The sequence below is a fragment of the Malaclemys terrapin genome, chromosome 5, assembly GCF_027887155.1.
Source record: "Malaclemys terrapin pileata isolate rMalTer1 chromosome 5, rMalTer1.hap1, whole genome shotgun sequence".
NCBI lineage: Eukaryota > Metazoa > Chordata > Testudines > Emydidae > Malaclemys > Malaclemys terrapin.
The window spans coordinates 2,512,241-2,526,907 of record NC_071509.1 but is presented as its reverse complement, the minus strand read 5'-3'; the positions used below and the strand labels follow the sequence as shown (position 1 = coordinate 2,526,907).

The window sequence follows — 14,667 nt, the reverse complement described above, 5'->3', positions numbered from 1 at the left end:
AAACCATCGCCGAGCGCTCCCTTCCCCCCGCAGCGCTGAGATGGGGAAACTGAGGCACGCAGTGGCAAACCCCGTTAAACAGTTCAGTGGCTGCCCCGCCTTAACCCCGTTCTCAAAGAGGGCTTTGAGAGCTGGCCCCGCTGCACCTGCTCAGCAGTTCGTGCAGAGCTGGCCCATTTCTGTGATTGGTTCAGGACAATGCCATTGAGATGGGTGCCCTGGCTATGCCTCTGCCATGGGTTTGGCCTGGCCTCCTTCCGCCGAGCATTCTGGGCGGTGGAGCTCGGGAGGGCGTCGTTCTCTGGGGATTTTCCACTGGGACGAAAAGGCAGCAGGGCAGATGGACTCACACCCAGCGTGGCTGTTGTGCTAACAGGCACCTCTCACTGGTGTTGGTTGTAATAGGGCCGATGAGAGTGTCGCGGGTGTGTGTGTGTGTGTGTGTGTTCTAGATAACACAGCTTAGCGCTCCATCGCAGATCTGCAAGTCCTTCGCCAGGGTGGGGAATGTCACTAGCCCCCATTCTAGAGGAGCGAGGGGACATGACCTACCCAAGGGCACCCGGCAGAGCCAGGAACAGAACCCAGGGCACCACGTTGGCCCATGCTGCAGGGATCATGTAAACCTGCACCACTGAGATTTCTCCTCCGCCGCCCACCTAGCCTGGACTCTGGGCCTCCTTGCAGCAGGTCGCAGCGTGACGTGGAATTCACATGCGGCAACCATGAGCCACAACTGGATTTCGGCAAGTTTGTCTTTAACATGCAAACACCTCTGTCAGCCCCAGAGCTAGCACAGGTCTTAGTGCCACCTGAGCTGGGTTTCTAACTGTCCAGAGTGTGTTCCCTGGCCTAACAGCCCCGGGTCATTGCCTGCCATGCCAGTACTTCCTAACCGCCCTTTGTCTCCTCCCTCCACCTTGGCTTCCTGCCATCCCACGTCACCCTTCTGCTAAAGGAAGACTGGCTGCGATTACACACAGGCCTGGAACGCAGGAGATCTGCCGTCAGTTCCCGGCTCGGCGACAACCTCCCTGTGCGTGACCCTGGGCACGTCACTTACTCGTTCTGTACCTCAGTTTCCCATCCATAAAATGGGGGTAAAATTATTTTCTACCTCACAGATTCTGCTCTTAACATAATCGACTCACCTGTGCCCTCAGCCTGAAAGGAATGAGCCCCACTTTTTGCTCATGGTCCCCCTGCATGGCCAGCCTGGCTTTGGGGAGGGAGCCAGGGTCTATCCCTGTTAGCCCGGCAGGTCCAGCCTGGCTCCGGGGGAAGGCCGGGGTCTGTCCCCGTTAGCCCTGCTGGGCCAGGTTGGCTCCCTCTTTGATGTTTGTGAAGTGCTGCAAGTTGGCGAGGTGTGATAGTTGTGTACACACACCCTCCCTCTCCTCACACATTCCACAGGCGGATGTGTGTCCCAGGGAACATTCCTGCCCCAGGGAACAAGAAGAACAGGAGTACTTGTGGCACCTTAGAGACTAACAAATTTATTAGAGCATAAGCTTTCGTGGACTACAGCCCACTTCTTCGGATGCGGGAGCTGATGTTTTAACTACCAGGCAGTGCTTTGAGATGAGACTCAGGAATTTGGGTCTCTGGCCTGGCCTGTCTGTGGTACTGAGCAGCCAGGCCTGCCCCAGTGGGCGTTTGGCCATTGATTTCAATGGAAGTGAGATGGCACTCGGGCGGGCTTCTGACTTTATGCAGCGCAGGGATGGGACTGTATCGTGCTTTATCCACCCACCTACCTCAGGATTTTCTGGTGAGTCTAGCGCTTGCTGGGTCTTATCCTGCACCTCTTCCTCCTATGGGTAAAGCACTGTTGGTGGGTCTGAGAGGGCGAGCTAGGTCTCCAGGAGCTGCCCAGGGAGACGCTAAGGTAGCATCCCTTTAGTTCCGAGGTGACCTCATTGACTCTCACCCGTATGGGCTTGCAGGCCCTAACCATCTTTGCCGCTTCTCAGGTGCAGCCCTTCACCCAGCGCATCCATCCAGCTACTTAAGAGACCCCCAGCCCGAGTCCGCCCCCACCCCTGGGAGGGGAGGGGTATTACCACAGACTGTGGTTGGGTTATTGTGAAAGTGACTGTGCTCACCTAGCAACATAGGCAGTGCCGAGCTGGACCAGACCCGCGGTCCGTCCAATCTCGTATCCTGTTTCTGACGGGGACCTGTACCAGATTCTGCAGAGGAAGGAGCAGGGACCCTGCTCTTGGGGAAGGATAGCTCAGTGGTTTGAGCATTGGCCTGCTAAACCCAGGGTTGGGAGTTCAATCCTTGAGGGGGCCATTTAGGGATCTGGGGCAAAATCAGTACTTGGTCCTGCTAGTGAAGGCAGGGGCTGGACTTGATGACCTTTCAAGGTCCCTTCCAGTTCTATGAGATAGGTATATCTCCATATTTTATTATTAGGTAGGGGATAATCTGCTCCCCACCTCCCATGAAGGTCTCAGCCGAGGGCATTTCTTTTGGGGACGTCACAGAGGCAGCTGTTGACATTCAAAAAGCAGCAGCCCTTCCCCTCCGGGCACGGACAGAGCGGGGCCATCCAGCTTGGTCACTGGGGCCTCCCATGTGCGCGGCCCCTCTCCATGCGAACGCTGCCAAGGCAGGAGGCCGCGTGCTCTGTCTCTCCCATGGCACCGCAGGAGTCGTGGAACCGACTGGCTGCCAACTATTTCTGAGCGTGAGTCACCGTGTTGCTGAATTCTATTATCCCACTTGGCCCAGAGAAGGGAATGTCGATTTCACATGGCCGGGCCCCGTGACTGCTCCGCCCCCTTTGCTCCCAGCCACGCCCCCTCCGGGTTTCCTCTGGGCAGCCGGAGCTGTGTGCTGTTTAAAATTACGAATCACATTCCACGACAAGCCCATCCCCCACCCACCTTGAGTTCTCCTGCACATGTTTGCACTGTCCGGCTACGCACGCGTCCCATGCCGGAGCGGATGCAAAGGCAAAGAATGACCAAAACGGCACAGGCTTTTCTCGGGGCGTGGATTGCTTTTTAAAACCCAAGCTCTAGGGCTAGAATTTATGGAGGGCGACGGGAAGCTGGGGGGAAAGATTTAATTTTGCAAGAAGAATTTGGGCTAGATTCACCGGGCTGCTCCAGCTGTTTTGCTGGCCCGGCCCAAAGCAGCCGGAACATGCTGATGAACGTAGCTCAAATGCTACTATTCTTTGTAACGTCACCTTAAAGACAACGGCTGAACGGAGGGCTCCAGTGGGGCTGTGCCCTTCTTGATGGCGTATAAAAACACCCCGATTTTTCAAAAATATTCATGTTGCTTTTTATTGATCTCGCCTTATCCAAAGGGCTAACAAAGGATGAATAGCTGTTTCAGTGAATGGTGGATCGATTGTTAAAGTGTCCATTACTGTGGCTTATGATAACACCTTCTAATGATGTGCTTTATTAATCGAATCCCATAGCAGCCGCTCCATTAGCTTGCCCAGGATCCATGTCAGACTAACAGGCCTATAATTACCCCAGACGTCCTGTTTAATCTTTAAATACTGGCACAACATAAGCTTCCTTCAAATCTGCTGGATCTTCCCCAGTGTTTCAAGGAGTAAGAACTCCAGTATTAGGCTCAGGTATTGTATACGTCTGTCACAGCTGTCAGCTGGTTGTATCCCACGCTTTACCATTTGGAAAATCTCACGAACACTCAGTACTGAAGCTGTAGCCGGGCCAGCCTCTTAAGGTACCTTAATCACATCAACCGTTACTGAAATGCAGCCTCCTCTGGGGTGAAATGCAACAGCTGTTTAACAGCCCACAGCAACACTACACAGTTTAGAATAATACACACACACACACACACACACACAAATCACTCTTGGGGAAGGAGGTGGCCATGGAGGGGCCAGACTGTTGGGGTTCTACCCTCCCATGTCACCCAAAATCTCACTTCTGCAGGCTTTATGCTGCGTGTCTGATTCCCCCGCCCCTCCCTGATGCCTGAGTGTGACAAACGATTTATCCACCATGGTACTGACTGCAAATGCTTCCTTTGGGCATTCAGGACAGGAACCATTAAGGCTGACAAGGCAGGCTACATTTACTATTGAGGGGTTTGCTTTACACTGTGGAATTGCTGTTATCACTATTAGTATTGCGCGAAGTGCTGCGCAAGCCACAAAAATGAGGAGATCTGTGCCCAGGAGCGCTTACAGGCTAGCCATGAGAAGGAGGATACAAGGGGCGAGCCTGGAGGAAGGAAGAATTAAGGCTTTATGTAGACTAGGAAATGTGTAGTGGTGTAATGACCTGGATGCAGTTGCCAGCTGCACTGCAATGCGAATGCACTGGGGGGTTGCACTGATGCAGCTATCCTGGTGCCAAAGACCCCAGTACAGCCAGGCTCCTAGGGCTTGTCTACACAGACAAACCGGAGAGTCTCTACGTAAAAGAATAAATGGACACAAATGAGACGTCAAGAATTATAACATTCCAAAACCAGGCGGAGAACACTTCAACCTCCCTGGCCACTCGATTACAGACCTAAAAGTCGCAATACTCCAACAAAAACCCCTTCAAAAACAGACTCCAACGAGAGACTGCTGAATTGGAATTAATTTGCAAATTGGACACCATTAAATTAGGTTTGAATAAAGACTGGGAGTGGATGGGCCATTACACAAAGTAAAACTATTTCCCCAGGCTTATCTTTCCCCCCTACAGTTCCTTATATTTCCTTGTCAAGTGTTGGAAATGGGCCATTTTCATTACCACCACAAACAGTTATTTTTCTCTCCTGCTGACAACAGCTCACTTAACTGATCACTCTCCTTATAATGTGTGGTAACACCCATTGTTTCATGTTCCCTGTGTATGTACACATCTTCCTTCTGTATTTTCCACTACATGCATCCGAAGAAGTGGGCTGTAGCCCACGAAAGCTTATGCTACAATAAATTCATTAGTCTCTAAGGTGCCACGAGTACTCCTGTTCTTTTTGTGGATACAGACTAACACGGCTACTGCTCTGAACCCTGTCTACACAGAGTTACTCTGGAATAGCTATTCTGCTTTACATTCACACCCTGCCTTCACCGGAATTAGCTTTCAAGAGCAGACAAGCCCTCTGGCCGAGAGGGGCAGCTTAATTATCTTCGGAAAACATGGCTGTGCGGACAACCCCTAAGTGGAGCTGCAGCTAGGTCAACCCCCAAGTGGAGACACAGCTAGGTCAACAGAAGAATGCTTCCGTGGCGCCAGCTACCTTGTCTGGGGCAGCAGTGTCGCTTTCCATCGGGAAACCAGCTGTGTCTACGCTTCGGGGTTATGCCGGCGTAGCGAGGGCGCCGTAGCTGCACCGGTCAAGTCCCCGGAGGGTAGCCAGCCCCTATGATGGTTTTGATCCATCTCCACTAATTCCCAACACAAGCCTAGTTCACTAGGGAGTTTTAAAGTGAATGTATGTAGTGCTGGTGAAAAGTGCCTGCTAGCAGCCCTGGAAACTGAAGTCCTCAGATTCCCAAGCAACAGGCAGCGGCAGGGCAAGCCAAGCGCACAGTGACCCAGCCTTAAGCTGGAGCACAGCTCGGGTCACTTTCCAGGGCCCATTCTGGCCTTGCCCTCTACTGAGGCTGCCAATAGGGTGGCCCTTGCTATGCTGCTGGGTTTTTTTTTGGATGCAAACCCCCGCCAGCTAAGGGACTAGGCTGAGACCCACCCAACTCATGTCAGGCAGGCCACCAACCAGTCAAGAGAGGGGATCAGCTGCCGCCAATCCAGGCTGCATTCCAGAGGCAACAGGCTCTGCGGCCCAAAACCCTCAGCCAAAGGCAGCACTAGCCGAGGAACAAAGGAGTTAAAACCCCATCCCTGCCTTGGGGCTGCGGAAGGGCGGGGCTTGGCTGCTGGGCTGGAATGGGCCACCCAGTAGCACTGGCTAGGGAGAGTCTCGAAATTCAAATACTGCAGTGATTGCGTGGGTGGATTGTTCAGGCCTACTGTGCTGTGTTGTGTTTGGTGTCTATTACTGATCACACCCAGACATCGTGCATTTCAGGGATATGACCAGGCTACTGACGTGGGGGCAGCTGGGGGAAACAGTCCTGCTCCTATGGCATGGGGCTGGGTTAAACGACTCTCTGGTACAAGCCCCCTGATATCAGTGTTACACCAGGAACAGCCCTGCTCTCGGCATGTTTCTGTAGGACTAGCAAACTGCATTCAATAAGGGAAAAACTGACAAACTCTCACACTAAGCCACAACGTTGTGCCAAATTTTTACAAACTGGGGATGTTTTGGTAATTTGCACTTCCTTCTGACCTTTCTCCTCTCGTGGGGATAGAGGACTGGAAGGGACATCCTGAGTCTTCTGTTACATCACCCTGTCTCCTCTGGGAGCAAAAGAATTAATTAGTATATTGGGTATTGACTGGTTTTATTGACCCTCATTAAGGTACAGGCAGGACACGTGTTCTTTGCACTGCCCAGAATGTACCCAAGAGCTAAAGGAGGAATTCTGTTAGCTTGGGTCAGTAACAGCTTGTTATCTAGTTCCCAGGGCTGGCGGGATGAGTGCAGAGGCGTAGCCAGGATCACTGAGCAGAGTTTCTGTGGACACACGCTCTCTAGTGGTTAATGCAGAGGGCTGGGAGTCAGGAACGCCTGGTTTTATCCCTGGCTCTGTGCAATCTTTGGCAAGGCTCTCCCTGTGTGCCTCACTTTTCCTATCTGCAACACGAGGATAAAAAGGCTCCGAGGGGAACAGGAGGCTTAATTCCTGGATGCCTATGAAGTGTTTGGAGATCCTCGGCTGAAACCTTGCAAAACAATCCAGACTGAAATACAGAGAGAAAGGCCTGGTTTCTCCAACACAGCAGAAAGCAAGAGACCTTGGGAATCTGGTCAGAAAGCCCCATCTCCTCAAAGGCGGGGAGCTTCAGACAGACCCCAGGACTTTCTGGCCACTTCTCCCAGTTGTCTTAAGATTCCCCCATCATCACTCATCAGCAATATCTTTACATTCAAAGGTTTCAGAGTAGCAGCCGTGTTAGTCTGTATCCGCAAAAAGAAGAACAGGAGTACTTGTGGCACCTTAGAGACTAACAAATTTATTAGAGCATTATTATTAGATGCTCTAATAAATTTGTTAGTCTCTAAGGTGCCACAAGTACTCCTGTTCTTCTTTTTACATTCAAACTTTACATTGGAGCTCCCTCTGCTGGCTGACTAGAAGAGCTCTCAGGCAGGAAGCATACCTGGGTTCAGCTAAGGCAGGGGTGGGCAAACTTTTGGGCCTGAGGGCAACATCTGGGTGGGGAAATTGCATCCAGGTCATGAATGTAGGGCTGGAGCAGGGGGTTGGGGTGTGGGAGGGGGTGCGGTGTGCAGGAAGGGGCTCAGGGCAAGGGGTTAGGGTGGAGGAAGGGTGTGAGGTGTACGAGGGGGCTTAGGGAAGGGGGTTGGGGTGCAGGAGGGATTTCGGGTGCAGGCTCCGGCCCGGGGCCGCTTACTTGGAGTGGCTCCGGGGTGGCAGTAGCGCGCAGTGGGGCTAAGGCCGGCTCCCTGCCTGCCCTGGCCCCGTGCCACTTCGGCACCAGATCCCTGCAGCCCTGGGGGGGAGAGGGGGCAGAGGGCTCCGCGCGCTGCCCTCACCTGCGGATACCTCCCCCAAAGCTCCCATTGGCTGTAGTTCCCCATTCCCGGCCAATGGGAACTGCGGGGGGCAGTGCCTGCAGGCGAGGGCAGTGCGTGGAACTCTCTGCCCCCCCACCTCTCCCCAGGGGCCACGGTGCCGGGCACTTCCCGGAGCTGTGCGGGGCCTGCAGCACCATTGGGGTGGCAATCCCGCGGGCCGGATCCAAAGCCCTGAGAGGCCGGATCCGGCCCACGGGCTGTAGTTTGCTCACCCCTGAGCTAAGGCCACCTGGCCAGGGTAGGTTGACAGCCATACTGTGGTCAGTGTGGAAACTGGAAACCTGGGGCTGAATTCGGAGGCGAGTTGCTGTAATTTACACCTTGTTCCAGCCCCACAGCACGTGTGTGACACCAAATCGGACGTATACGGAAACAAGCAGGACGGCGGGTAGTCCACTCTGCTTCCACGGCCCGCCGGGTACATCCATTGGCAGCTGCTCCCGGAGGCCTGAGTCCGGTGGTGTACCTGGTACGGTTCCCAAACTGTCGCTTTGGCGGGGCGAGGGGAACCCCGGCACACCTCTGCTAGGGTGCGTCAGGGGGCTGCCCCCCCTCTTCCGGCTCCTTCACAACCGTGTACTCTGGCTGCGTTTCTCCCCACAGCTCCCGATTGAGGCACCCCCCAGCCACGGCCCCACGAAGTCAGGGCACCTCTTCCCCGGCACGCTCCTAGCGCCAACCAACAGGGCCACCCCCCGGTACCCGCCGGAGGCAGCTGGCCGGTGGGGTGCTCTGTGACCATGGGGCCTATTCCCAGGCCCTTGTTCCGGCCCATCTCCGGGCGTGTCCAGGGACGGGCCACCCGTCGGGAGCAGCAGGCGCTGTCGGGGGGATCCTGTCCACACGGCGCGAGCCCGGCAGGGGCGGCGCTGGGTGACTAGGGGAGTCACACCTGGCGAGCGGGTGGGGCTCTCGGTCACGCGCACGCGTGGAGGGACACAGACACCCGTGGCCCGCCGGGGACCCCGAGTTCAAAGCGGCGCCAGAGCCCGCGCGCTTCTCGGGGGGAGGGGCTTAATCCGGTTTCACTCCGGATTGACCGGAGCCAGCCAGGGTGAAACCGGAGCCGAAGCGGGCGCGCGGGGCCTGCAGCGACACCCCCGGCTGCGGAGCCCGGTGCCCGCACCTGAGACCAGCCCCTTCGGCTCCACCAACCCCGCCCTGCCCTCGCCCCGCCCCCAAGGCAGCCAGCCACGAGCTGTGCTGTCAGCTGGCCCCGCCCCCCCAGATAGCCAATTACCGCAGGGCTCTTCCCCGCCCCTCCTCGTGATATCCAATCCCCGCAGAGCTCTGGCCCGCCCCTTTGCAGGCGGTAGCCAATCCCCGGAGGGCTTTTCCCCCGGCCCTCCCAGCGATAGCCAATCATCGCAGAGCTCTGTCCTGCCCCCTGCCCGAGATAGGCAATCACCACAGGGCTCTGCCCCCGCTTTGCCGGCGGTAGCCAATCCCCGCAGAGCTCTTCCCCGCCCCTCCCAGTGATAGCCAATCCCCGCAGAGCTCTGCTCGCCCCTTTGCCGGCGGTAGCCAATCCCCGCAGAGCTCTTCCCCGCCCCTCCCAGTAATAGCCAATCCCCGCAGAGCTCTGCTCGCCCCTTTGCCGGCGGTAGCCAATCCCCGCAGAGCTCTTCCCCGCCCCTCCCAGTGATAGCCAATCCCCGCAGAGCTCTGCTCCTCCCTTTGCCGGCGGTAGCCAATCCCCGGAGGGCTCTCCCGTCTGGTTTTCCCCAGGCCCCGCCCCGCTCAGCGGCTCTAGGCTCTGCCCCGGCGGGGCCCGCGCCGTGCGCGAGGAGAGCGGCGGTGAGTGCGGGCGGGGGGCTCCGACTACATTTCCCAGCAGGCCCCAGGGCGGGGGCCTCCCCCCGCCCCCGTGCCCCACGCGCCCCGGGCCTGGGCCCACCCGCTGGGCCGTGTCTTGCTCCCCCCACGGGTCGCCACCACGTGCGTCTCTGGCGACCCCACGCCGTCCCCGTCCCACGTGAGAGCCAGTCACGCGTGGCCGCAGGGGGTGTCGTGCCACATCTTCCTTCCCAGCCCCAACGGCCCCACCCCGAGTGCCCTGCTCGGGGGGGGGGGGGGGGGGAGCGAGAGGCGAGGCTGGCTCCGCCTCTGGGCAGCGGGGAGAGCCGGGCGTGGGGTGGCTGGTGCCTCTGCTTCCCCCCCTCTTCCTGCTCTTCCAAAGCTTTGGGAAGAGGGGAACGCCCTGGCCCCCCTGAGCCGCACGCTCCCATACCCTGTGATGATCGCTCACCGCTTGCGTGTCTTTCCTTAGGGTGCAGCACCATGGTTCACGCGTTCCTCATCCATACGCTGCCCCCTCGGCCCGGGGAAGAGGCTGGGCTCTGCCGGGTGCTGTATTCCAGGGTCTTTGGCTCTGAGAGGCCGGACCAGTCCCCGGAGCAGCCCGGGCCGCATGATCTGGAGAAGGAGAGACTGGGCAGGAAGGAGCAGATTTTGGCTGTGGCCAGGTAAAAGATTCACCCCCATCTGAATGTGGCTGTGCGGCAGGGAGTTAGTGGTTTAGAATCTAAGGGTACATCTACACCGCAGAGAGAAAGGATCTGCGGCAACAAGACTCCGAGCCCAGGACAATTGAATTGCGCTCATGCTACCAGGCTAAAAATATCAGCGGAGACCTTCGGGTGAGCAGAGAGGAAAGTTAGGAACCATTAGGAAAGGGATAGAGAATAAGACAAAATATCATATTGCCTCTATATAAATCCATGGTACGCCCAGGCCTTGAATACTGTGTGCAGTTCTGGTCATCCCATCTCAAAATAGATGTATTAGAATTGGAAAAGGTACCGGAAAGGGCAACAAAAATGATTAGGGGCATGGAACGGCTTCTGTATGAGGAGAAGTGAAAAACACTGGAACTGTTCAGCTTGGAAAAAGATGATTAAAGGGGGGGGATATGACTGAGGTCTATACAATCATGACTGGTGTGGAGAAAGTGAATAAGGAAGTGTTATTCCTCATAACACAAGAATCAGGGGTCAGCCAATGAAATTACTAAGCAGTAGATTTAAAACAAACCAAAGGAAGTATTTCTTCACACAACGCACAGTCACCCGTGCCAGGGGATGATGTGAAGGCCAAAAGTATAACTGGGTTCAAAAGTTCATGAAGGATGGGTCCACCAATGGCTATTAGCCAAGATTATCAGGGATGCAATCCCATGCTCTGCGTGTCCCTAGCCTCTGTTTGACAGAAGCTGGGACTGGGCGACAGGGGATGGATCACTCACTAATTGCCCTGATCTGTTCATTCCTTCTGAAGCACCTGGCTTTGGCCACTGTCGGCAGCCAGAATACGGGGCTGGATGGACCTTTGGTCTGACCCAGTCTGGCCGTTCTTATGTCTTAGAGCCCTGGCTCCAGCCCAGCCTGAATGTCTGAGCTACTGTTTATAGCCTCGTAGCGTGAGCCCCGTGGGCCTGAGTCAGCTCACCCGGCTTCTGAGACTTGCTGCCCGGGGGCTTTTTTGGTAGGGTAGACGTACCCTTAGAGTCTAGAACAGGGCACGCTTTGGGTCCCTCATCCCCCTCTGGGGAGAGGAGCGAATGTGAACGTCCCAGGGAGCTCTTTATAAAGTAAAATACCCCAGCTGTTCTCTGTGCTTCATCCCAGAGGGAAAGGCTTGGTACGTCCCTTCCAGCCCACCGTGCCCCAGAGCAGGCTTGTTCTGCAGGGCTTTGTTTTGTCTGGTTTTAAACTTCCCAAGCAATGGGGCTCTCACATGTTCCCCTTGGGGGATGAATCTGCAGCAGGGGTTGGCAACCTTTCAGAAATGGTGTACCGAGTCTTCCTTTATTCACTCTAATTTAAGGTTTCGTGTGCCAGTAATACTTGTTAACATTTTTAGAAGGTCTCTTTCTAGAAGTCTATAATATATAACTAAACTATTGTTGTAGGTAAAGTAAATAAGGTTTTAAAAATGTTTAAGAAGCTTCATTTCAAATTAAATTAAAATGCAGAGCCCCCCGGACTGGTGGCCAGGACCCGGGCAGTGTGAGTGCCACTGAAAATCAGCTCGCGTGCCGAAGGCGGCACGCGTGCCATAGGTTGCCTACCCCTGATCTGCAGCCTGCATCATCTTGCTGTCAGGCAGACCTTCCAGAGATGTTCAGGTCCTGTTTCCTTTTCTTAATCCCATCCATTTATAAAATGACTGTAATTCTGTCTCTCCCTCTGTTTCTGGCCTTTCCCAGGCAGGTGGATTCAGCATGTAAACTGCTGCACCAGGCGTCAGGGCGCCCTGCCTCTGACTTCCCCATCCAGCTGCCCGACGAGCCCATTTCCCTCCAGGATGCCCCATCCGGGGTGTTCCGCCTCCCTCCCGGGGATCCCTTCTGTGAGAACAAGACGGTGCTCTGGCTGGGGGTCCTGTCTCTGGGCTTTGCTCTGGTGTGCGACCCCCAGGAGAACCTGACGCTGGCCGAGAACACCCTGCGGCTGGTGGTAAAGTATCTCCTGGAGCATCTGAAGTTGCTGAACCAGGGCAGCGACGTGGTCCTCAAGGCAGACAAGACCGAGATCATCTTGAGCAAGTTTCTGCCCCATGGGCAGTTGCTCTTCCTGAATGATCAGTTTGTCCAGGGACTAGAAAAGGAGCTGGGTGCCTGTCTGGCCAAGTAGAAGGCTCTTAGTGGAGTGTGCCGTCGGCGCATCTGCTGGGCAAACCCTCTGCCTGGGTCAGTCGGCAGGCAGCATGAACGTTTGGGGGGGCGGGGGGTGCACTGCCGTTTAAAGGAGACACATCAAGGTTGGTAGCTGTGGCCCTACTAGCTTTTATTATCATCGTTCTGGCCATGCAGCACGTCCCTCTGGCTGCCTCCTCCCACCGAAATCTCCTGTCCCACAGCAGCCGTTAGAGGAAGGGGGAGATGTGTGTGCGGTTGGGGGATCTGCACTTGTCACCCGCTTGAAACGATTGGTCAGTTCCTATTCTCAATAAACTTCGCTTGGCTGGGAGAAACCCGCCTGCGCCATCCGCTGCTCGAGGGTGCCCTGTTTCCTCCTCAGTGTGAGTTGAGGGCTGGGGCGAGGAGCCGGCCTCTTGGATCTTTGGCGGATGGGTGGAGCTTCACCCTTGGGAACAATAGCCACCTCCTCCAAAGGGCAGTGGGGGATGTCTTGGGGCAAATGTAAAGCGGGGCTAGGAGTGAGGTCAGCCCAGGTGGGACTCCTGACAGAGCACCCCAAACAACGCTCGCTGCTCTGAGAGGATGGGGAGGGAGCAGTGGATGCTGCCCAGAGGTGCTCAGGGCAGACTGGGACTCAGAAAAAGGCCTCATGATCCCTGAGCACCTCCTCATCCATTTCCTCCCGCCTGGGCAGATCGGCGGCCATCTTGGCCAGCACTAAGAAGAGGTGGCTGCGGAGGCCTCTGGCCTTAGTGGAGCTGCAGATCTGGGGGAGGGGGGTGGGTGGGGTAGAAGGCAGGAAATGCCTGCAGCCAGCCTGGGCCACTGCAGATGGGCAACGGGGTCTCCCTCTCGTCACCAGGGGTGGGTGGCGGAGGAATTGGTGAACCTGTCACCATTGTATCCATCCCCACAGCTTTAAACCAGTTCTTGGAGAGGTTCAGTCATGGCTTTGAAATCCACTCCGATGTGGGAGGCTCCGAGCTGCGTGGTCCTCCTCTCCTCTGGCCAGGACCCAACACGTACCAGCCGCTGTGCACCGGTCACTCAGGGCTAGGAAGGAATGATCCCCACAGACGCTGACCCATTGACTACAATGGGCTGGAGAGGCCTGTCAGCCAGGGATCTGTCGTTTTTATGAGACACGCTGCCTTACCCCATTTTAAAGTGGGCCAAATCCTCCACTGGAGCAAAGCTGCTGCACCAATTTACAGCAGGTGAAGAGCTGGTGCCTCTGTCTTCTCTGTCCTGACAACACACCTGTCCCCAGAGCGGGAGAGCGACGGTGGGACAAGACGATGATGATCAATGCACGGCTCAGGCAGTGGAGCTATAAGGATCTCTGGGATGTTCGATCACTGGGAGGCGTTCATGGACAGAGGTCTGTTCTCATGGGACGGACTCCGGCTGGGTAGGAAGGGAAATAGATTCTGGGATGGAGGGTGGCACAACCGATTAAAAGAGCTTTAAAGAAGGAATTTAGGGGAGATGGGAGATGCTCATGTAATCTCCAGCCCTGACTTTAACATTGAGTGGGAGGAAAATCAAGTTAGAGCAGATACAGCAATGGAGAAAGGGACAGCAGAAGGTAGGAGAAGGAACAACAAGAGGAAAGATAGTGCCCATAGGAATGACACTAACAGTCACGGGGGCGATACTGGCAGTAAAGTGACTGTACCTAATCGGGTGAGGAATCTGGGCGAAGCCGAGCAGAAACAATTAAGATGTCTGTACACCAAGGCAAGGAGCTTGGGGAACAAAATGGAGGAACTAGATCTACTGGTGCAGGAAGTGAAACCAGATGTTACAGGGATAACAGGAACATGGTGGAATAGTAGGCAGGACTGGAGTATAGATATTGAAGGATAAGTGCTGTTCAGGAAAGACAGAAATAAAAGGAAAGGTTGTGCAGTCGGTAGGGCCCACACTTTCCTGGCTGTGAGAGCTGACAGATTTCTTTACCAAATAGTCACCAAACCAAGAAGAGGTGATGTCATTTTAGACTGAGTGTTGGTGAGTAGGGAGGACCTCCAGACAAGAGCTGGTTGTAGGGGACAACCTTGGTTTGCATGATCATGAGCTAATTCAGTGTCAACTAACTGAAAGAATAAACAAAACTAGGTCTGCAAGTAGGGCCTTGATTTCAAAGTTGCAGAAGCTCTCTGAAGCCTGCATCACAAGCAAGGGGAAAACCTTCCTAGGGAAGGGTTGCGGACCAGGCTGGATGAACAAGCGTCTCTCAGAGGTGATTGAGAGAAAGCAGAAAGCCTACAAGGAATGGAAGATGGGATGGATGAGTAAGAAAAGCTACCTCTTGGAGTCAGAAAATGCAGGGATAAATTGAACTGTCAGTAGCC

At 55.3% G+C, this 14,667-nt stretch overlaps 1 protein-coding gene across 2 annotated transcripts; it reads left to right on the top strand.

Moving 5' to 3' along the window:
* The first annotated feature begins 9,408 nt into the window (after window positions 1-9,408).
* On the top strand, window positions 9,409-12,655 carry AP5S1 (adaptor related protein complex 5 subunit sigma 1). 2 transcript variants are annotated; one of them, XM_054029694.1, is made up of 3 exons: window positions 9,409-9,465; window positions 9,938-10,133; window positions 11,876-12,655. In XM_054029694.1, exons 2-3 carry the CDS (start codon window positions 9,949-9,951, stop codon window positions 12,300-12,302), a joined length of 612 nt encoding a protein of 203 aa, XP_053885669.1. In that variant the 5' UTR covers window positions 9,409-9,465; window positions 9,938-9,948; the 3' UTR covers window positions 12,303-12,655. The 2 variants fall into 2 exon arrangements, with proteins under 2 accessions (XP_053885669.1, XP_053885668.1); XM_054029693.1 differs by lacking the exon at window positions 9,409-9,465 and adding an exon at window positions 9,537-9,643.
* The last annotated feature ends 2,012 nt before the right edge of the window (window positions 12,656-14,667 follow it).

Excerpts from the sequence above, each read along its gene's own strand:
- AP5S1 (XM_054029694.1), top strand. The coding sequence starts at position 9,949 with ATGGTTCACGCGTTCCTCATCCATACGCTGCCCCCTCGGCCCGGGGAA. Across the intron at positions 10,134-11,875 it reads CAGATTTTGGCTGTGGCCAG|GCAGGTGGATTCAGCATGTA; the intron begins GTAAAAGATTCA and ends GGCCTTTCCCAG.